Genomic DNA, 22041 nt, shown 5'->3' with positions numbered 1-22041 from the left:
GATGTTATATCTGGGCCCAGCCTGTGTATTATTGCCTTTCACTGCTGTACTGCATGCTACAGCGGTGAACAGTAAAAACTAGTAATAGTAATTAGTAAGACTAGTTACTAGTGTTAGCATGATTCCCATATTCCACTCATGCAGTGACAATTCTTTTGAATTGGGGTGTGGTGTTCAATGGGTAAAGACAAGAATCTGTCCTTTTAAATGGTCTTGACTGCGTTTCTCGAGCCCTTGACCCAACCAAGATATCACTGCCCTACTTTGTATACCTCCAGGCAGAGAGTCAGGCTTTGCCTGAGCTATGATGATGCCATACCTTTCCCCTTTATTGATGCAGTGCTTCATGTTGGGCTTAAACAACAGGCGATTGACAGTGATCATTAATTCATAATGAGAATTGGCAGAAGCAGGCCAAACCAGCAAAGAAGTGTAGAGAGTGGAGTATCCTGTAATGGGCTGAGATGATGAGACCCAGGGGACCGAAACCAATTGGAGTGTTCAGGAAATGTGATAAGCGTACAAGCACAAAAAGTAACTTGAGCCTAATTTATTATCATAGAATAGAAAGTACTAATAAACCATATAAAGTACTATGTAGTAAGTTACAAAGATTTCAGAGCTTGGTAGACTGGATTGCCGCTGTTGTCGGAGATCAATATCGGCGCTGTTCTGTAACGAGTCTCAGGATGTCCTCCTTGTGGAATGTGCGAGTTTCTCCCAGGTGCTATGGTTTTCTTCTACAGTCCAAAGATGTACTGGGTAGGTTGATTGATCATTGTAAACTGTCCCATGATTTGGTTAGGTTTAATTTGGGTTGTGGGGTTGCTGGGGGTGGCATGGCTCTAAGGGTGTACTCTGCACTGCTTTGTTAAATAAATGTCTCACAGACAACATCTTGCCACAGAAAATCTATGTGATTGGCTGAACAAATGATTAAATACCATTATCACAGTGGTTTAAAAAATCATCCCATGCTGTCAATTCTCAGCTATTTTGTGAGTGTTGTATTGAGAATGATGAACAGTTTGAACGCTTGCTGTTGCACACAGAAGTCAGATGTCTCTCAAAAGGAAACTGCCTGTGACACTTGTGCGCTTTTTGAAGCTGGTAAAGTTCTTTGACGACTTAAAAACTTCATTAAGCCATCAAGAATACTAAGCATGCCATTGCTTATTTGTCAGAATTATTTGCAAAGTTTAATGGAATTGATACTCTGTTGCAAGGAAATGATGTAAGTCTTATCAAAGTCAAATCAGTCACCTGTGTCTAAGTTAATTCTGTTTAAGTGCAGCATTGGCCTTCCTGACCGTCTCCGATTTCTGAGCCACTCTTGAGTTGGAGGAGAAAAAAGATACCAGATGATTATTCTGCCTCTGGAGGTGCTGTTCGTTTTGAATGCAGTTCATTTTGTACACACGTTACTTCCTGTTCGTAAGCTTTTTTCACATTACTTTCTTTGTCGGCTAATTTGGATTTCGGCTTGAAGCACATGTGGTCTTAAAAAAAAAAGTTCATCTCCATCCACTCTTTACTTGACCTTGAAACAGCAATGTCTTTTAACAAAGTTCTCATTTTAAAAACCCTTAAGAAAGCTGGTGGCTCAGATGATTTTTGAGAAGGTGTTTAACTCCTTCCTAGGTTTGTACAGAACGTACTGTGAGAATAGATAGATACTTTATTGATCCCAGAGGAAATTATAGTGTCATAGTAGCATTGCAAGTGCACAGATGTCAAATATACAAATATTAGAAGAGAAGTAAGAAAAAAATAAAAAAAAAGGTAAGTTGCCTCAAACAGGAGGGGATCATTGCTTTCCGGCTATATGTTGACTCATTATAGAGCCTAATGGCCAAGGGTAGGAATGACCTCATATAACGTTCTTTGGAGCAGCACAGTTGTCTTGGTCTATACTAATGGTGCTCCTCTGTTGAGCCAAGGTGGCATGCAGAGGGTGAGAAACATTGTCCCGAATTGCCAGGATTTTCTGTGGGGTCCTGTGTTCTACCGTAGCCTGTAGTGCTTCCAGTTTGACTCTTATAACAGAGCCAGCCTTTCTAATCAATGTATTGAGCCTCTTGTATCACCTGTGTTGATGCTGTTGCCCCAGCACACCACCATGTAGAAGATTGTACTGGCAATAACAGACTGGTAGAACATGTGAAGGAGAGGCTTGCATACACCAAAGGACCTCAAACTCTTCAGGAAGTATAGGCGATTCTGGACCTGCTTTCACACCTCTGTGTTGGTGCTCCACTCAAGTATGTCATACAGGTGCACTCCCAGGTATTTGTAGGTCCTCACCATCAATAGTAACAGGGAGCAATGCAATGATAGTCAACTGAAAAGATAAGTGGTCTTCAAAGGCATTGCTGCGAACTGGAGGCGGGTCAGAACGTGACGCATTGATTGCATCTTCATAACGCTCAAGCAAAAGCATGCTAAGCACCACACAAGCTTCAACACAAGCCCACAGCAAGAATGAGAGCAGTGTAAGCTAAACTGCTAATGGAAAAAACTCATGTAAACCTGGAGGAAGAGTGCACAGACATGGAGAAGGCTCATGTAAAAGCTGCACTGAGTGCACTCAAGGAGTGTGAAGCTGAGGCTGCCTTAGAGGCAAAGGTATGTGAAGCAGCAGCTGACTTAGTGGTGGTTGTCGCTGGTGGTTAATTGAGCACCTAGTGTAGAACTATATAAGTAGATTTTCTCATAAAGGGTGTGGCGACCAGCTACATGAGATAAAGACGAGCACTACACAGGTGTTACAAAATGCAGTGCTTGCTTCAATTCAAATTAGCAAGGATTGTGCTGGACAGCCTGCAGGAGTCACTATGCTTCTGGCACTAAAATAGTATGCCCACAGTCACTAATCCTAACCGTGTGTCTATAGACCATTAGTGCAAGCCCTCTAATGTGACATGGTTGCTCAAAAAGATAAAATCAAAGCAGTAGACCAAGATAGGAACCAGCTTCCTGTTGTGCTTCACACCAAGTCGTTTCCCAGTCCTTTGCCTGAACTTGCACCCTCATTCAAACCCAAAGAACGAAGAACCCTCATTTAAGGAACAAATTGAAAATTCCCGTGAGTCACCCCATTTGGAAACACATGGGTGTTCACCTCTCAATGAGCTGAACAGTGCACCAAGTGCAACAGTGGCTCACCTTTTGATAAAAGCTACCACAGAACTAAAGCCTGGTTTATACTTCTGCGTCAACGTGTCACCGTAAGGTCTGCATCGCCGCAAAGCTGACGCGGAACCCTACGCGAGAGCCTGCGTTGCTGCGATGCGCACCTCTCCCAAAATGTAACTGCGCGTCGCGGCAACGCAGAACGCAACAGCTGTGATTGGTCCGCTTGGTAGCATTGCATTTCATCCTATGCTGCAATAGGTTCCCATTGGGCGACTGAAGGGCAGGGAAAGAACTCTGGCTGCAATGCTTTCCATAAAGCTTTACAGACCTTCGAAATTATGGAGGACACATTTCGCTTTTACGAAAAAAGACGCTCGCGTCTTGTTTACCCTGAGAAACTACCATGACCATGAAGCCTTGCGCGGGCAGATGAGTGCGCATGCGTGACGTGCGCGAATTGCAGAGCAATGCAGACAAACGAACGCACAAGTATAAATGCTCACAACACGCGCAGGCCACTTGCGTAGGTTATGATGTCCAGTTAACGCAGAAGTATAAACCAGGCTTAACTGCACAGCCCTCATGGCTGCAGCAGGCTGTGATGGTAGATTACCATTGGACAATAGTTTGAGTAACATGCTGAGTCTGGCTAGAGAAGCCCTGAACCAGTCAGTCCAAATGTGAACAAGATATTCATCAGTATCATGATGAAGAATCTGGGGAGGGTAGCAAGGAGAGCTGGAGAAGCAGTAACAATACATTGCAGAACATGAATGGATACACGGTGCAACAAGCACCAGTGGTCTTCAGGAAACTGAGCCAAAAGCTTACCTATATTTCAGAAGAATTAGACCCAGGTACAACTGTAATTTGAGGGCCAGCATCTTGGGCTTCTAGTTCCAGTACACCTGCAGCAGAGCACGGCAGTGAGATATCTGAGCATCCATCAGATGTTGCTATTTCCCCGGACACTGATGTTCTGGAACATCAGAAGTTCTAGGAGGCAGAACTGGTCGATTTATTGCAGTGTCAGTGGGAGGGTAGGTCTGCTCACCCCTGCCAAATCTCACTGACTGCAACCATATTCCCAACAACAAGCGGCACAAGGTCGTTCACATCTTAACAGCGATATTACTCTTCTACTGATGTTCTCCTGTTGCATGACAGAGACACTATCCATGCACGTAAGTTATGTGAACAGTGGCCGGCATGATGCACTTTGTGCTCATCGACTGGACCTGGGTTGGTTCACAGTGGGTCAAGTCTGCCTGTGCCTCATAATGGATACTCATCAGTCCACCGTCAGCACCTTGAAGATTAATGTCTTGGAAAATGGGTGTCATTTTCAGACCATTTGAGAGTAGTATATTTCTGAAAGAGAAGATGGTGGGAGTAACCAAAGACAGCCTTCGCAGTGGTTGTAAGCATCCTCAGTGTAGAGTAACTGAATCAGCGAAGGCATGGGTATGCAAAGGAAGTGCAGTGCATCACAAAGCAGAATCCTCTCCCAATCCAAATTTACCTTAATGAACTCTCTCTTTCTTGACTCTGAGGCGCTGCAGCAAGTTGGAGGGTATATTAAGAGAGCACAACTCACTTCAGAAGTACCTCACCCAATTGTCATTCTGGGTGAGCACCCTGTCACTGGTCTGCTCATCAGACATTGCCATGAGCAAATAAAGATGTCATCAGGGACAACATTTCAAAGTGAGGACAGTTAAAGTTCAAATAAAATTTATTATCAGAGTACATGCACGTCACCACATACAACCCCGTGATTCTTTGTCTGCGGGCATAATTCACAAATTTGTAGAACAGTAACTAAACAGGATCTGTAAACTGTAAGCATCAGGAGCTGTAAACTGTGCAAATACAGATAAATAAATAGCAATAAATAACAAGCATGAAATAACAAGATAAGAATCCTTAAATGATTGTAGTTATCCTTTTTTGTTGAAGAGCCTGATGAATGAGGAGTAGTGACTGTTCTTAATTTAATTTGTTCACTTACGGCATGTAGACATTGCCAGCTAAGCCAGCATTTATTGCCTATCCCTAGTTGCCCTTGAGAAATTAGTGATGAGCAGCCTTCTTGAACTGCTGCAGTCCCTGAGGTGTAGGTATACCTATAGTGTTGTTAGGGAGGGAATTCCATAATTTTGACCCAGTGACAATGAAGGAACGGTGTTATGTTTCCAAGTCAGGATGGTGAGTTACTTGGAGCAAGATTTCCAAGTGGTGGTGTTCCCAGTTGTCTGCTGTTCTCGTTCTTCTAGATGGTAGTGGTTGTGGGTCTGGAAGGTGCTGCCTTAGGAACTTTGGTGTGTTGTTGCAGTGCATCTTGTAGATAGTACACACCGCTGCAACTGTTTGTTGATGGTGGAGGAACTGGATGCTCGTGGAAGGGGTACCAGTCAAGTGGGCTGCCTTGTACTGATGGTATCAAGCTTCTTGCGTGTTGATAGAGCTGCACTCATCCAGGTGAGTGGCAAGTATTCCATTATACTCTTGACCTGAGCCTTGTAGATGGTGGACAGGCTTTGAGGAGTCAGGAAGTGAGTTGCACGTCGCAGGATTCCTAGTCTTTGAAACTGTTCTGGTAGCCATGGTGTTTATATAGTTGGACAGTTCAGTTTTCTGTCAATGGTAACCCCCAGAATGTTGATAGTAGGGGATTCAGTGATGGTGATGTCACTGAATGTTAGGGGACAATGGTTAGAGCCTTTCTTGTTGGAGATTGTCATTGCCTGGCCTGAATGTTACTTGCTACTTGCCACTTGTCAGCCCAAGCCTTGATATTGTCCATGTCCTGCTGTATTTGAGTATGAACTGCTTCACTATCTGAGGAGTCGCAAATGGTGCAGTATATTGTGTAGTCATTTGGCAAACATCCCTACTTCTGACCTTATGGAAGGAAGGTCATTGATGAAGCAGCTGAAGATGGTTGGTCCTAGTTCACTTTCCTGAGGAACTCCTGCAGTGATGTCCTGTGGATGAGATGATTGACTTCCAACCACCACAACCACCTTCCTTTGTGTCAGGTATGATTCCAACCAGCGGAGGGAATCTTGGATCTGGTGGTGTGAGTCCTGAGGCACTCGTACCTTCTACCTGATGGTAGCAGTGAGAAAAGAGCATGGTGGGGATCTTTGATGGATGCTACTTTTCTACGGCAGTGTTTCACGTAGATGTGCTCAATGATTGGGAGGGTTTTACCTGTGAGGTACAGGGCAGAATCCACTACCTTTTGTAGGATTTTCTGTTCAAAGGCATTGGTGTTTCCATACCAGGTTGTAATGCAGCCAGTCAGCACACTTTCCACCACACATCTATAGGAGTTTGCCAAGGTTTTTGATGTAATGCTGAATCTCTGCCAACTCCTGAGGAAGTAGAGGTGCTGTTGTGCTTTCTTTGCAATAATATTTATATGATGGCTCCAAGACAGGCCCTCTGAGATGGTGACAACCAGGAATTTAAAGTTACTGACCTCTCTACCTCTGATCCTCCGGTGATTACTGGCTGGTGGACCTCTGGTTTCCCTCTCCTGAAGACTACTATCAGATCCTTGGTCTTATTGACCTTGAGTGAGAGGACCTTGTTAATACACCACTCAGCCAAATTTTCAATCGCTCACCTGTGCAATAAGACTGTTTCAAGACTAGTCTCTGAGACTGCCCATTCTTTTGTCAAAGATGTAATGAAATAATCATTTGACTTTTTGTTTCAGTGGTTAAAGTTTGACGTCATGGATGTCAGGCGGCGAGTGTTCTGCCTCTAGAGGCGTGTGCATTTTGTATGCAGTTTGTTTTGTACAAATATCACTTCCTGCTGGTAAACTGTTTTCACATCACTTCCTGCATGGGCTAATTCGGATTTCTAAAGTTGTTGATGAAAATTGTTTTTACCGTAATTAAATATAGATAAAATTTTAGTTGTGGCTTTAAGTAAACTTGAATAATTTTTGTAATTATTTGTCACTGCTTTGAATTTGCAGTTCCTATTTTCTTTCACTGGGTATCATAAATCAGAATTCTTTATAGTTTTTATGTAATGGCCAGAAAGGGAGAAGGGGTGCTAGGAATGTGGTCTTGGAGCCAAGGGGGCTGCAACTCAAAAAAAAGTTTGGGAACCACTGGAATACAGAAGTATATGGTAGAAGGAATTAAAAGTTACTGACATAGGGGTACATAGACTATTTTCTAAGAGGAGCAAATTCAGAAATCAGAGATGCAAAGGGATTGGGAGTTCTTGTGCATGATTCCCTAAAGGTTAACTTGCTGTTCGATTTGTTGATAAGGAAGGTAAATACAATGTTAGCATTAATTTTGAGGGGACTGGAATATAAAATCAGGATACGAAGTAATGCTGTGGTTTTATATGGCATTGGTCAGACTACATTTGGAGTGTTGTTGGAGTCTTTATTCACACAGCAGATCTTCAAGAGAGAGTCCCAAGATAATTTGGTTTCCTTATGACACGATGTTTTCAAAGATAATAAATGATTAACAACAGTTTCAATTGATATAATCACCTATTTTAGCATTTTGAATATAGTCAGGTAAATTTACAGAATTAGATATTTACAATGGCAGTACTTCCCAACTTTAAATATTCAAGGCAACACTTTCAATATGCTGGATGAAATGAAAAATGAAAAAATGAAGGAAAAAAATCCTGAAAGTGTTGCTAACAGCGTACTGAAAGTGTTGCTTTGATCACAACATCTGCAGATTATTTTGTGTTTTAAATATTCAGTACAGTGGATGCAAGTTAATTGGGTCATCAGTTAATCGGGCAACTGCTTATTTGGGACAACTCTTAAAGAACAAAAAAAAAACTAATTGAGAAAATAGCTGGGAGTCCTTTCAATTATTTGGGACTCTGTGCTACTTAATGGAACAGGAGACTGTTTCCGAACAGTTTCCAACTAGCATAAGTCACGTGCATTTGTGTAGTTTCTAGCAGCCATTCCATGCTTGTCTGATAAGATGGCAATGAGTTTAGTTGCAGCAGCTTCTGTGGGGTCAACAAAAGGTGCTACTGTCGTATTTAAATATATTTTTAGTGATCTCAAGATCCTGCTACACATTAAGAACAAAATACTGCAGGTCTACCCCATCAGAAAGTTGCTGACTGGTGGAGAAAATGAAGGAGCTACGCAATGTGCTGCTGCCTGAGTTGAAGGAGGCCTACAGTCAAATAGCGAGTGACCGTCTTGTGATCGCAAGATCCTTTTAGACATTGTTATTGTGCTATGCTGCAGGTTTGCTTCACCGATTTATTGGTGGAGAGCAGGGATGGATGGCAGGGGAGCTGACTAGGCTTCAACCCACGATGTTGCCGGTTTAATTTGCATGGTTGTATTTAACTGATATCCTATTTGTGCTAGCCATCTTGTATGTGCAGGAGCTAGACCTCAAGCTGCAGCGTTGCCTGTTAATAACTCCCAGAAGAGAGGCGTCAGAGCTGGTGCGCTCTACCAAGGGTGATGTGCCTCCCACCCCCACCCCCATGGATGAATTCCTCTGTTATAACTATTGGAGCTAACACAGTTTTATAGTACTGTAGAGATAATGGTTGTGCTCTGATTTGTTCTGCATTTCATTTAAATACGCAAATTGTTACTTGGTTAAATGGTAGTTTGTCTTTTTTATACCTTTTCAACTATTTCCATGAAACTTTGGCTAATGGGGCAGCTGCTTAATTGGGCCAAAATATACTGGTCGTGATGTGTCCCAATTGACTGGAATCCACTGTATATTGAAAAAATGGAGAGGGCAATGAAAGCCATGAAAAGTTCACTTGGCTGAAGGTTGACTTGGTTGACTCATTTGTCCGAGAATGAAACCCGACTGTTGATGAATGCCTTAATGAAACACATTTTTCTCCAAAGGCTATTTGGTAATGTCTCTGGTCAGTGGTGCAGTGGTGAAATAGTAAATTTTGTAAGTACTGTTGAATATTCCAGCATTCATTTTCTAGTCAAAGGCTTGGCATTTCTGCTTTTCTAATGCTGAGTTATAGAATTGGGACAGAAAGAATAATTTCTGTTTGATTCCCAATGTTTACAGTAAAAAAAACATATTTGGATTTAAGCGATTGTGGATTTAGGGTTTGGTTTGACACCCAATGATTGTTACTTTTGGTAGCTTAGTTTTCAAATTTCTGTTGGCTTTCTGGGACCAAAATAGTAAAAATAAATACATGCCATAGGTTTGAAATGAAGTTTTGGTACTGGATTTCTTGAAGCCACACCTTATTGTAAGAGGAATTTGAGCCTGGAGGGGAAAAAGAGAAAACTGCGTAAATTGGTGCAATATGTGGAGTTGATACATTCTTGGAGTGAGTATATATTTAGGAACAATGAAAAAGTAATGCACCGTGGGCAGTGAATTCCATTGACTATGAATACAGCCCAAAAAGTGGCAAATAATTTCCAATTAAATCAAGCAGATTAATATGCTATAAGAATGTGGGAAGGTGGAAGTAGATTTCTGCCCCAAAGTTCTGGCTTAAGCTCAACCTAGTTTAATGTCATTTTCTGTGCACAGGTGTAAAGGAGAGCAAAATAATTGTTACTCTGGATCTGATGCAGCTCAAATAAACCAATAAGATACACTTTAAAAAAAAATTAAAATATACAAGATAGTTTAAATACATTGTATGTCCATAAAATGATATTAGGGATAGGAGTGTTTGTACAAAAAGGTGACTCTGACAGGAAATGTGATGACGGGGGGTATAGTGTTTGAGGAAAATGACTTTTGTGGCTCTTGTGGTCCTGATGTTGCATAGCCTCTTCTCAGTGACAGTGGGACAAACCGTCCATGAGCAGGGTGTGTGAGATCATTCTTGATGTTACTGGCCCTTTTTCAGCACCCTTCTCTCTATCTGTCTATATGTATATATGTATGTATGGCCCTTATCACAGGTACACTAGTGCTGAGTTGCTTTGGGCAGTTTTGGCTACCCATTGTTGAGCTTTCCTGTCCATGCAGTGATGCAGCATGATAGCATGCTCACTACTGCCTGTAGAAGGATGTGAGTATAGATCTGCATAGTCCAGCTCTCTCCAGCCTCCACAGAAAGTAGAGGCGTTGATGAGTTTTCCTGATTGTGTCGGATGTGTTCTGTGATCGTGAGAGGTTGTGCGAGATGAGCACGCCCAGGAGTTTGAAGCTGCCCTCAGCTTCTACTTGTGTGCTGGTGATGTAGAGAGATATAAGTAAAACATGATAGGATTTTTGCAGTTTTCCCCCCAATTTAGTGATCACTGGTACTTCAGCACTGATCACTTCTCAGCAACGAATGTGGACTGTTTATTTATTTCTATAGATTCTGCCTGACCTGCTGATTTTCTCCAGTATTTTGTGTGGATTGCACTGGATTTCGAGCATCTGAGAATCTGATCTTTATCATTACTACCCTAATGTTTAACAAAGTCACTAAGGTATTTCCTTTGGGAATATTCATATAACAGATCCCTGGGCACCTAAATATGATTGGCAGAAGAGTGTTAAATAATTGTTCTTGCATCAATGATAAATAGCAGATGTGTTTCCTTCTGTGATTAACTGCCTCTACATCACAGTTTGTTGCCTCTGAGTAAATTTGGCCCTAAAACTACTTTTGGTCTTGTAGGATTCTATAGGATTCTTCAAGTTGAATGATATTAAAAGGTGAAAGAAACAATTCTGAATTTCAATTGCAAGAATAGAAAACTGGTCAGTAGAATAATAAGTCATCAAACTTGTCAGATGATAGCTTTTATCACCTTGTTGTGGAGGACTTCAGCTGTGATGCAAGATGGCCAGTAAAATGAATGACTGATACACAAGTATCTTGATCTAAGTAATGTAAAGGTAATCTTTAAAATCCATCAGAAGGCTAATCACATGGTCAATAATCATTGACCCTAAATGAGATGTTCTATAATGCTGTTTTATTATGCTCCTATCCAAGTAGTTTAATATTGCATTCAGTCAAGAACTATTACTGCAGAGACCAGACTTTTGGCCAGTGGTTCTGCCAGTACAAACAAGCAAATCTACATTTTATGCTTGAGGTCGGAATGGCCCAGAGCACATGGTTCCTTAAGTATTTACTGTTGTGGTTTTCAGTGCAACAAGCACAGCAGTCTGAGCTGAATTGGACTGTTCTGTCTTAGATCTGATAAGACTGAAGTAGCACGTAAATTTGGGACTAGAATCGTAACATCTTCAGTGGTTGAATACTTAACATTTGAGGGCGATTGGGTTGATGAGGAGGTGTGAGGGCTGGTGGGGAAAAGAAGACTTAAGTAGTTTATCCTCAAATTCAGAAGGATAAAATTGAAATTCACTACATGTGGTGAAACAAAATTAGACACAAATTACTAAATGGTTCAAGTAGTATCTGTGGAAAGAGGAACAAATTAATGTTTAATGATAAGATGTTGAATCTACTCTGCACGAATGTCTGATTGCTTGGTTGGTATTTACATTATTATTTGATTTGTTTTATCAGAAGGTTAAGTCTGATGTCATTTTGCCTTTTTGCATGTAATCTTCAAAGAATTTTACATCTTCGGCTTTTTAATATTGGCAAGATTATAAATTTTGTGGAAAGAAATATTTAGGCCTTGAAGAGGAGTTATTTACCTTAAACTTCTATTGGAATGCAAAATGGCTGATTTTTTCCCCCCGGGCTGTTCAGTTTATTGTTATGATGTCATGAGCATAAATGCTTATTTTTACACTTGTATTTGTCTTAATTGATCAATTCTTAAAAAAATAAAGCATTGTGGTTATAATCAATTTGAAGTCTTGAAGCAGCATACTGTAATTCTCACTTATGAAGTAAACATTTCTATCTTCTGAGTTTTAGAATGTGGCAGAAGTTAAAATATATTTTAAAAGGGGGATTTTCCCCCAAGTGTCTAGAAGCAGTATATTCACACTTGAGTGCAACAGGAGAAATGCTCAGATGGTATTATTTTAATTTAATTTTCAGGATTAAATTTATACCATAAATTTTGTAGGATATAATTGAGTGTACTTAAATTTAAAATCTGTCTTGCCTTTCCAGAATTCCCTTAGTATTGCAGAGTTAATTAATCTGTAATATGAATTACTGCACATCTATTGCTTGCTTCAGCTAGTGCAGGTCGCCCAGATATGGCCAAGATATTGAATTAATATCTGACGTTGAACAAGTCCCCAAGAACGTTTTTATATTCTATCCATAATAGTTTATGGATGCTAAATTTTATGCTCACTCTAGTGAAAGATCTGAAGGGAATGAATAATCTTATTTCAAAATGAGGATTATGGCATTAAGTGGTAGATTTGGAACTAATACTTCTAAACTTTGACACTATAATCTAGCTGTGCTATCTAACAGCAAACATTTTATATGAAATCCATTGACTTTTTAAGTAAGTGTTTAATTTATATTCCAATGTTTCTAGCTCTTAAATTGCTGGATCACTTTGATCTAAATTTATTCTTGGACTGTAATCTGCAATTTACGGTGAGCAAAAATTGAATCTTCAAGATATTGTAAGCTTTTAAGTTATTAGAGCTATTCAAAGGCATTGAGGTAGTTTAGTACTTTCAAAAGATGAATTTGACCATATTTAATGCTGAAGACACCTTTTCATTTATGGCAACATGTGCAAATTGCTGGAGGAACTCGGTAGGCCAGGTAGCATCTATGGAAATGAATAAACAGTTCATCATTTCGGGTCAGGGCCCTTCATTAACACAATTAAATGTGCCTTTCCTCACCCACTTCCCATTCTATTTACTTAGGTTGAAGTCCTGGGGAATGGTTGCATGTAATGAGCTTTTTATAAATCGCTTTTTATCAATCACATTTTGTAATGACTGTTCATGATATTGTTATTTGGCAGTAAGATAACACCACTGTGTCCAATCCATCTTTGCTAGTGCATACAGATTTCAGTGAAGAAACCTGCAAATACATATGATTTTTCAAATGGTATTGAATTAGTCATAGTGGCTTGTGAGTTAAATCTAATCTGGAGGACGCTTACTGTTTCCCACAATTTGAAGGTTTCGAGAAACACGGCAGAATTCTGCTGTTGGGTTCTACTTTTACTGGTGCTTTTCTGTATTTGTACTCAGCTACACTTTGGATGTAATCACTTTTGGAAGATTCTTAATACAGAAAACTAATATAAAACCTATTCTAGATGGGATGTTATTGGCTCTTTGTGTAGCTTGCCTTTAATGGAATGCATTGTTTAGTGGAGCTGTTTGAAATAACTTCCAGTTGTGCTATTTTTAGAGCTTAAATGTTTTGGAATTAGCTGTTCAGAGTCTTGAGTCAGATTGCTTTTTGAAGCTAGGTTGCAATTGTCAAGAACCTAGTCATTTAAAATAAAAATCATTGATATGGTTAACAGACGTGGCTGAGTAATATTTGAGAAATTGTAGGGAAACTACCAAATATGGGCAATGGGGATTTCAATTTTGACACTGTTTGAGTGGTTTTCAAGATTTTTGGGTTTGAAATATTCAAGAACTTGTGTTTATTGTTGTGACACAGTTCAAAGATTTTGTTCAACAAAGTGAATAATCCAGCAAAGATAACATTATAGAACACAAAGGATTAAAAATTTAATCTATTCCAAGCAGTAATTTATTTCATGTTTTGTTCTGCCACAATGTAAGAATTTTGTGGTTACCAGAGTCTAATTTGCTTTTTTTTTCCCCGAAGTGCAAATGTTCCTCTCCTTGCCCTCCCCAATATGACCATTTTATAAAAAAGTTTTGATCCATTAGTATTGTTACCATCCAGGGCGTGCCCTTGGAAGAGCCTCGAGCTAATGTTGCAGCTGTATAAAACTGGTCAGACAACACTTGAAATTTTCTGTTCAGTTCTGCTTGCCTCATCATCGGAAAGATGTGCACAATTTAGAAAGGGTGCAGAGGAGAGTTACTAGTGTGCTGCCCGGATTAGAGAGAGTGCCCTATGAGGATAGTTTGAGCTAGGGCTTTTCATTTTGGAATGAAGGAGGATGAAAGTTGATTTGTTAGAGGTGTACCAGCTGATAAAAGGCGTAGGTTGAGTGGATAGCCAGAGACGTTTTCCAAGGGTGGAAATGGCTAATATGCGGAGACATCGTTTTAAGGTGATTGGAGGAAAGTATTGGGGGGGGCGGTGTCAGAGGTTAGTTGTTTACACAAAGTGGTGGGTGTGTGGAACATGCTGCCAGAGGTGGTGGTGGTGGTAGAGATGGATGTATTGGGCACATTTAAGAGGCTCTTGGATAGAAAAATGGAGGGCTATGTAGGTGGGAAGGGTTAGATTGATCTCAGGATAGGTTAAAGGTTCAACACAACATTGTGGGCTGAAGGACCTGCACTGTGCTGTTTGTTCTCTGTTAATAGTGTCAGGAAGGAACAACTTCTTCCCCCTCTGTTATCAGATTTCTGATGGTCCATGAATTGATACCTCGTTATTCCTTTTTTTGCACTGTATTTATTTTGTATTAATGGTGTCTTTGCATTTCTGCAAAATATCAAATTTCTTGCACTATAAGACAGTGATAATAAACCTGATTTTGAAGCAGCTTGTCATATTTGGCAGTAGAGCCAGATCACAGTTGTATCCAATCCATCTTTGCTTGTATGTGTGGATACTTTGCTGGAAAACAATGCAAAAGGAAATGAGTGAAAATCTTGGTTACTTCCTTTGTTCCCTCATTGAAGTGGGACTAATTATTTGCTGTATTGTCTGTCTTAGTAATTTGTTGTACAAAAAAATGGAGAATTTGAGTTTTGTGAGGAGAAGGCGAAAGCAATTTGAGAAGGATTGGTTAGAAAATTGTCAAAATATTTTACTGATGCTATAGTAAAATACAATTAGAACAATGCCATCCATGGTCACTGCAGGAAATGTTTGAGTTTGAAACTGGAAACTAACTGAACGCTCGGCTTGGTGGATGGTGATCTGGGTTTGCTAAGGACAAGTTCCATTCTTCAGTGTGTTCTGTACTGAATTAGGGCTGTATATTCAGGTTGTGGTTCAGTATATGTCCAATGGGATACTTGCCTTGTCAAGGTTTTTTGAGTAGTGGAAGGTAATTGGTGGTTGTTATCTTTTTTCAGGCTGTTGCTATTGATTGGACTAAAATATTGCAGTGTTTTGTGAATTAATACTTATGAGACCATGAAAATTACACTAATTAATATAAATGCATTAAGAAGAGTTTTTTCATGAAAGGGAATAGTTCATGCATGTTGCTGCCAAACATTTGTTTCCAGTTACTGTGTTAGCATCAGTTCAAAAATAAATGAACAATGAATATTCCTTAAATGAGTGGGCATAGTGGCACCTCTCAGTCAATCTATTCCACTTTTAAACATAGTACCCAGTTGGAGTAAAATTACAGAGACTATGCACAAAGTTTTGGCCATTTTAAGTTTGACTATTTAGGTGGTTTGTTATCCTCAAAAGTACAAACATTTGTAGATCTCCCTGGCACATTCCAGGTTTAAATGAATTGGTATACAGGTCCATTAAAGTGATTTATTTTTAGTTATTAAACTGCTTCTTGCACATGAGTTTTAGTAGAAATGTCAGTCTCCACTACTTAATTTTTCAGCCTTCAATTCTCTTTTTGCTATATTTAGCCGGATAGTAATAGAATCAAAATGTTGCATGTGCACTGACGATCTAAATAAAGACATAATATGTTAACAATACTAAGATTGCAAATTTGGTGATAAGGGGAACAATTGATCATTTATGTCAGATTAGATTGATTTTGTAGGCTGTGAATATAATGGGCAGAGAGTGCTTTTTTTCAATTTTTTTAAGGGACAATACATGTGATATTCAGGTCTCCAACTGGCCAATAACTGCATTTTATAAAGGAAGTTGTCATCTTGCCATGCAACTTCCAAGGTTTAAAAAAATTGTGTTCATTAAGGTAGCAGGTGTGGAAAATCATTGAACGCTTTCTTGATTTAGTGCTGGTAGTTAGTTCTGGTCTAAATCTACCAAGGGAGAGAATAGTCTAATCCAGATATAGGAAGTTTTCTTTTTCAATATTTTTATTAATTTCTCTGTAGAAGAATACATGAAGATATATATATTATAAAGTCAAAAAAGATAAAATAATACCAAATACATTATATTTGAGTGACACTTGCAATCTCATTACCCTGTATTCATGTAAATTAAACTAAATCATAATATTGAAATGTGATAATTTTATTATACAAAAAAAAATCTAAACCCACTACCAAGATTGGAGCTGTTTGGTAAAGAAAGAAAAAAGGAAAAAAAAATCCTTATCATATAGAGAAATATGTTATTAGGCAACATCTGTACTTTAAAGAATTGAAACTGAGTGGGGGGGGGAGGGGGAATCAAAATTTAAGTCTCAAGTGCAAAGAAAAAATATACCATCAGGATCCTTAGTGCAGAATTCTGCCGGAAGTTTTAATTTAAGGCATCATCTGTGATATAAATTATATCCGTAATATTTATTATGGTTTGTCACACCAGGAAATGTCTCTTTTGTTTTGCATCAAGTCTCTGTAGTTGAGTGATGTTTACGCGGTTCCCCTCTTCTATAAAGGTTTCCACAGCTGCTTCAGTTAAGCCGATTGCCAGCTTGTATCAATGTAAGACCATTTTTTTTTCAAGGTATGCTGTTCCCATTTTTCATATTTCATAATCAATATCTGATTAGAATGGCAAAGCCTCCATTTTTAAGGGCACTTGGAATTCACTATTTTGTCAAATTTATATTTGGCAACCTAGTTTAACCATAATATCTTTTGCTTTCTGACAAACTTCTCTAACCCACAGCACCCTCCCCATTTCCCCACCACCAGCTTCAGACTTTAATTGCTGTTTTTATAAAAAGGTATAATTTTGTATTACATTCTAATTATAGCTTAATGGATTTGTTCACTTCTGTGCATTGCATCAAGTTAGAAGAATAGAATCGTCAAAACATAAATTTATTTTAAACTTTTGGTCATTTAATATTTCCTCACCATGTTCCTGCAAAATTGTATCTCTTTGGTTTCCTGCGCAGGCAGTTCTGCTATAACACATTTCCATAAAGCAGGTTGTTTATAAAGTTATAAATTTGGGCTGAATTAGTGATAGCGTTATTTTGTTCAGGAACAAGCACACCACTGCGGAGTTACTTTGGAAATTGACGAATGCAAAATAAAAGTCTTCCTTTGGGGAGTGGAAATAGTGGTTTACGTGTCTCTGTAGCAGTTGCAATTGTCTCTTAACACAGGCTGCAAGTTTCACCATAGGAGGCCATTGGAAATTGACAAACAATCGCTTTTGTTGATACCTTTCTTAATTAAGCTATGTAACAGTACTAATGTAGGCAGCAGTAATGAAATAAACTTGTGGCTGTTTCAGGTACCTTTGTTTCTGAGAAATTTGCAGTGGAAAAATACAAAGTTTGTAACTTCCCTGTATGTTTTAACTGTAGGAAAATTATGTCGGCGGGTGGTTAATGCTCCTGTGTAGCCAATTTTTGTAATGTACTCAGATTGTTTTAAGTAAATGTACATTAATTTTATCCTAGAAATTTACTGAAAATTTAAGAAAAGGTTAACACTGGAAATATTAATATTAACTGTTTCCTTCTGCTCTTGATCAATTTACTTTGTGTATTTCTGCACTCAATATTCTTTATCTTTAATTTCTCAAAATCTCTGCACAACATATAAGGCCTTTAGGCAAACATAAAACAACTAAGGCTTTTCATTTTGAAATGTAAAAAGGTTAGGAATACTAGTTTGTTCAGAATGAACCCAGTTAAAACCTTAAGCAGAAGAGGTTTCTGCCGATGCTCAAAATGTAGAGCAGCATCACACAAAAAGCTGCAGGAACTCAGCAGGTCAGGCAGCATCTGTGGAGAGGAATAAGCAGTTGACATTTTGGACAAAGACCTTTCAGGCCATTTAAAATCTGCTTCCTCAAGGAGAATAAATAAAATTGGACTTTAATGAAAGTGCTTTGAAACAGCCAGTGTTTAGTTCTTTATACAGGTGTTCCAAATTAAAGCAAGCAAGATGTGGAAGATGATATAATAAAGGAAATAATTAAGGGAAAAATTGCCTGTGTATTTGAGGGAGGAAGCAGTTTGATAAACTAGTTTTTGTGACTGGCTAGGCATGATTAGCAGTAGTTTTGTTAGTTTTCTATAAAATGGAGTTGGGAAAAAATATTCAGATTACAGTATATAAAATAATTGCATTACCAAGGCTTAAACAAGAGAAAATCTGCAGATGCTGGAAATCCAAGCAACACACCCTAAATGCTGGAGGAACTCAGCAGTGTTGAAATGTCGACTGTACTTTTTTCCTTTAGATGCTGCCTGGCCTGTTGAGATCCTCCAGCAATTTGTGTGTGTTGCATTATCAAGGCTGTTAGCACAATGAAAGATTGAACCTAATGCTTCCTGGGTATGCAAAATACTTTTTAAAAATATTATGAAATGGGAATAAGTGCAGTAAAAGAAGTTTGCTTGTTGTTCTCATTACTTTCCATTGAGGATGTAGGTGTAATTGGTTGGATACAATAATTAATAATTGGTTGGATACAATAATTAATCTGATATTGTTCTCTCTCCATTTCAAGACAAGGGACAGATCACTGTTCCCTCTAAGATGTACAGGTGTGTGGCTGCACAGGAACTGAAATGCTCCTGCACACACAACCTTCGTTGCCACGCAGCTGGAATTTTCTTGTATATAATGTTAATATAATTTTGAAGTTACATTGCTGAATATAATCCATAAATTTCCTAAATAATAAATGCTTCCCTCTGGTGCTCCTCACCCTTCCCTTTCTTTGATGGCTTTCTGTCCTCCACTATCAGATTCCCCCTTCTCCAGCACTTTATCTCTTTCACCAATTGACTTCCCAGCTCTTTACTGCATCCCTCCCCCTCTCCTGGTTTCATCTATCACCTACCACCTTGCACTTCTTCCTCCCCTCCCCCCACCACCTTCTTTCTTTGATGCAATCTTTTTTCTCTGGCTCTAATGAAGGGTCTTAACCTGAAACATCGACTGTTTATTCTTCCATAGATGATGCCTGGCCTGCTGAGTTCCTGCAGCATTTTGTGCTTGAATTTCCAGCATCTGCAGATTGTTTTCTTATTTGGGATTTTAAAGTACTACACAGTTTTCAAGCCTTGTAAAAAAATTTCCTGCACAGAGCAATAGTTGGCCTGCGCAGCTGTCTTAAAAGAAAATTTTAGGCTAGATTAGATAATGAGGACACGCAGTCCTCTTTTATTGTCATTTAGAAATGCATGCATTAAGAAATGATACAGTGTTCCTCCAGAATGATATCACAGAATCACAAGACAAATCAAGACTGAAAAACTGACAAAAACCACATAATTGTAACATATAGTTACAATGGTGCAAAGCAATACTGTAATTTGATAAAGAACAGACCATGAGCACGGTAAAAAAAAATCTCAAAGTCTCTCGAAAGTCCCATCATCTCACGCGGTCGATAGAAGGAAAAAAAAATTCTCCCTGCCATGAACCTCCAGCGCCGCAAACTTGCCGATGCAGCACCCTGGAAGCACCTGACCACAGCTGACTCTTGAGTCCATCCAAAAACTTCGACCCTCCGACGAGCCCTCCGACACTGAGCACCATCTCTGCCGAGTGCTTTGACCCCAGCCCCGGCAACAGGCAATAGGCAAAGCCGAGGATTTGGGGCCTTCCCCTCCGGAGATTCTTGATCGCGCAGTCGTTGCGGCAGCGAAGCAGGCATTTCAAAAGTTTCTCCAGATGTTCCTCCGTGCTTCTCATGTCTGTCTCCATCAAATCAGGATTGTGCACGGCCCCTACTTAACAAATACGAAATCATTTCGGAGCGGTCACGCGCACTGCGTTGCGCTGCCATCTTCTCCTCCCCGCCTTCTAGTAGGAACGTTGGACACTTACAAGTTGTATTCAAATAGATTGCATTTTCTCTGGTGCATTATCTAAAAGGAATTTAAAATATAAGATTTTAAGACAATTACTGAGACGTACCAGGAGGTAGGATGTTCAATTCATGTGATTAGATTGTGAAACAGAAATAAGATTATTGCTACATTTGCTTCTCAATGTTCAGAAGTGAAAACAAATCAGGGCACCAGGAGACCTTGGACATTAAAATACTTCCAGTTGGAATGCTGTATTTCCCTCAATTCAGCTGAATGGAAATCAATGCAGCATCCGTTCAGTATTGCCTTGGAGTGTCACTTTGAACTTTTTAAGCTCAATATAAGTGATCTCTCTGCTGTGGTAGTTTGGGTAATGGAAATTTTCCTTGCAGAATTCACAAATCATTAGCAAAAACCTCGGATATGGAACAGAAACTTGTTCTTATGAAATTTAAGTTGGGGGAAAAAGATGTATTTTTTTTCAACTCACTTTTCTTGATGCTTGTACGGATGATGGGGCTTGATATTACAGAAATTTCTGAAACCTAGAATTATGAGAATGCTTCCCTCATACCACACTCCTTATACTCCCATAGTGCAGAGGTCAACTGTATGATTGATTAAGATGAGATGCTGTAATTTTCTAACTGAAAAGAATACACCTGGAACTGCTATATAGCGTACCATTACTAGGGCAAATAAAGTATACTCCTGCCTGTGTTTAGATTTCACTGGTGAAGTAACTTTATAAATGTGGGATTTGATATATCCTTGTGTGTCCTAGGAAAATCAGTATTTTTCTGGTGAAACAGTAAATTTATTTTGTAATGAAAACTTATTTTATTTTGTGTACTCTCCCTCCAGTATTTGTGTCAGACAGCTTGGTTAGACATGGATCAGGGTTGTAGTGGGTGGGGTAGGGGAGGACAGGAAGAGAGAGGAGTGTGACAGAAATTGTTTTACATAAACTACATTTGATTTTGTTTCCATTTGTTCACAGGTGCTGGTGAGTCTGGCAAAAGCACCATTGTTAAACAAATGAAGTAAGTGCTTTTTTGGCTGGGCGCTAGATGTCTGTGGGAAGGGGATGGTGGGTTATCCAATTTTTGTATTAAGAGATTATAAATTATTACACTTTTTTGTCTGCAGGATTATACATGAGGCTGGTTATTCAGAAGAAGAATGTAAGCAATATAAAGCTGTTGTGTACAGCAATACAATTCAGTCCATTATTGCCATCATTCGAGCAATGGGAAGATTGAAGATAGACTTTGGCGATTCTGCGAGAGCAGTAAGTGTAATGGCAAAATTTTAACTAATTTCATGGTCGCCCAAGGTCTAATCTTGCAAATGCTTTTCCAATGCAAATGAAAGATAAAATGTGGCCAAGCTTGAGTAATTTGAACTTGATAGTTCAATGAAACCGTCAATATAGTAGGAAGGATGAAGAAGATCCATTTGTTTCACGTCAGTGTCAATTCAAAATGTGTCCAATCAAATATGTGTATGGATTATGTGCAACCTTTCTTTGACTTGTGCTTCACATTCCATGCATCATCGCGGATTATCCATTTAATGAAAGGGAGACTAATTGTGTTTTTCATTTTTCATTTCAGAATCAAAATCAGGATCAGGTTTAATATCACTGGCATGTGTTGTTAAATTTTTTTTGCAGCAGCTGCACTTAAAAATACATAACGAAAAACTAAATTACAATACAAAGTATATATTAACATTTTTTAATAGGAGCAAAAAGAAAACTAGCAATGTAACGTACAAAGGTTCATTGTCCGTTCAGAAATCATTTGGCAGAGGGGACGAAGCACAGCGGTTAGCGTAATGCAATCCCAACATCTGCTGTAAGGAGTCTCAGCTTGTCCTCCCCATGGAATGCGTGGGATTACTCCAGTTTCTTACCACTTTCCAAAGATGTACCACGTAGGTTAACTGTCCATTGTATATTG

The 22041-nt window shown here is 39.1% G+C and overlaps 1 protein-coding gene across 1 annotated transcript in view; it reads left to right on the top strand.

Annotated features, from left to right (window-relative positions):
• Positions 1-22041, top strand: part of gnai1 (guanine nucleotide binding protein (G protein), alpha inhibiting activity polypeptide 1) — a 42427-nt gene that overhangs the window by 8386 nt on the left and 12000 nt on the right. Inside the window, exons 2-3 of the mRNA XM_063072810.1 lie at positions 21078-21120; positions 21227-21368. Of these exons, the coding sequence (XP_062928880.1) occupies positions 21078-21120; positions 21227-21368 (185 nt within the window). The remainder of the gene's footprint in view (positions 1-21077; positions 21121-21226; positions 21369-22041) is intronic.

Source organism: Mobula hypostoma, chromosome 20 (genome assembly GCF_963921235.1).
Source record: "Mobula hypostoma chromosome 20, sMobHyp1.1, whole genome shotgun sequence".
Lineage (NCBI taxonomy): Eukaryota > Metazoa > Chordata > Chondrichthyes > Myliobatiformes > Myliobatidae > Mobula > Mobula hypostoma.
The sequence above is the reverse complement of the archived record's forward strand: the minus strand, read 5'-3'. Positions and strand labels throughout refer to the sequence as shown.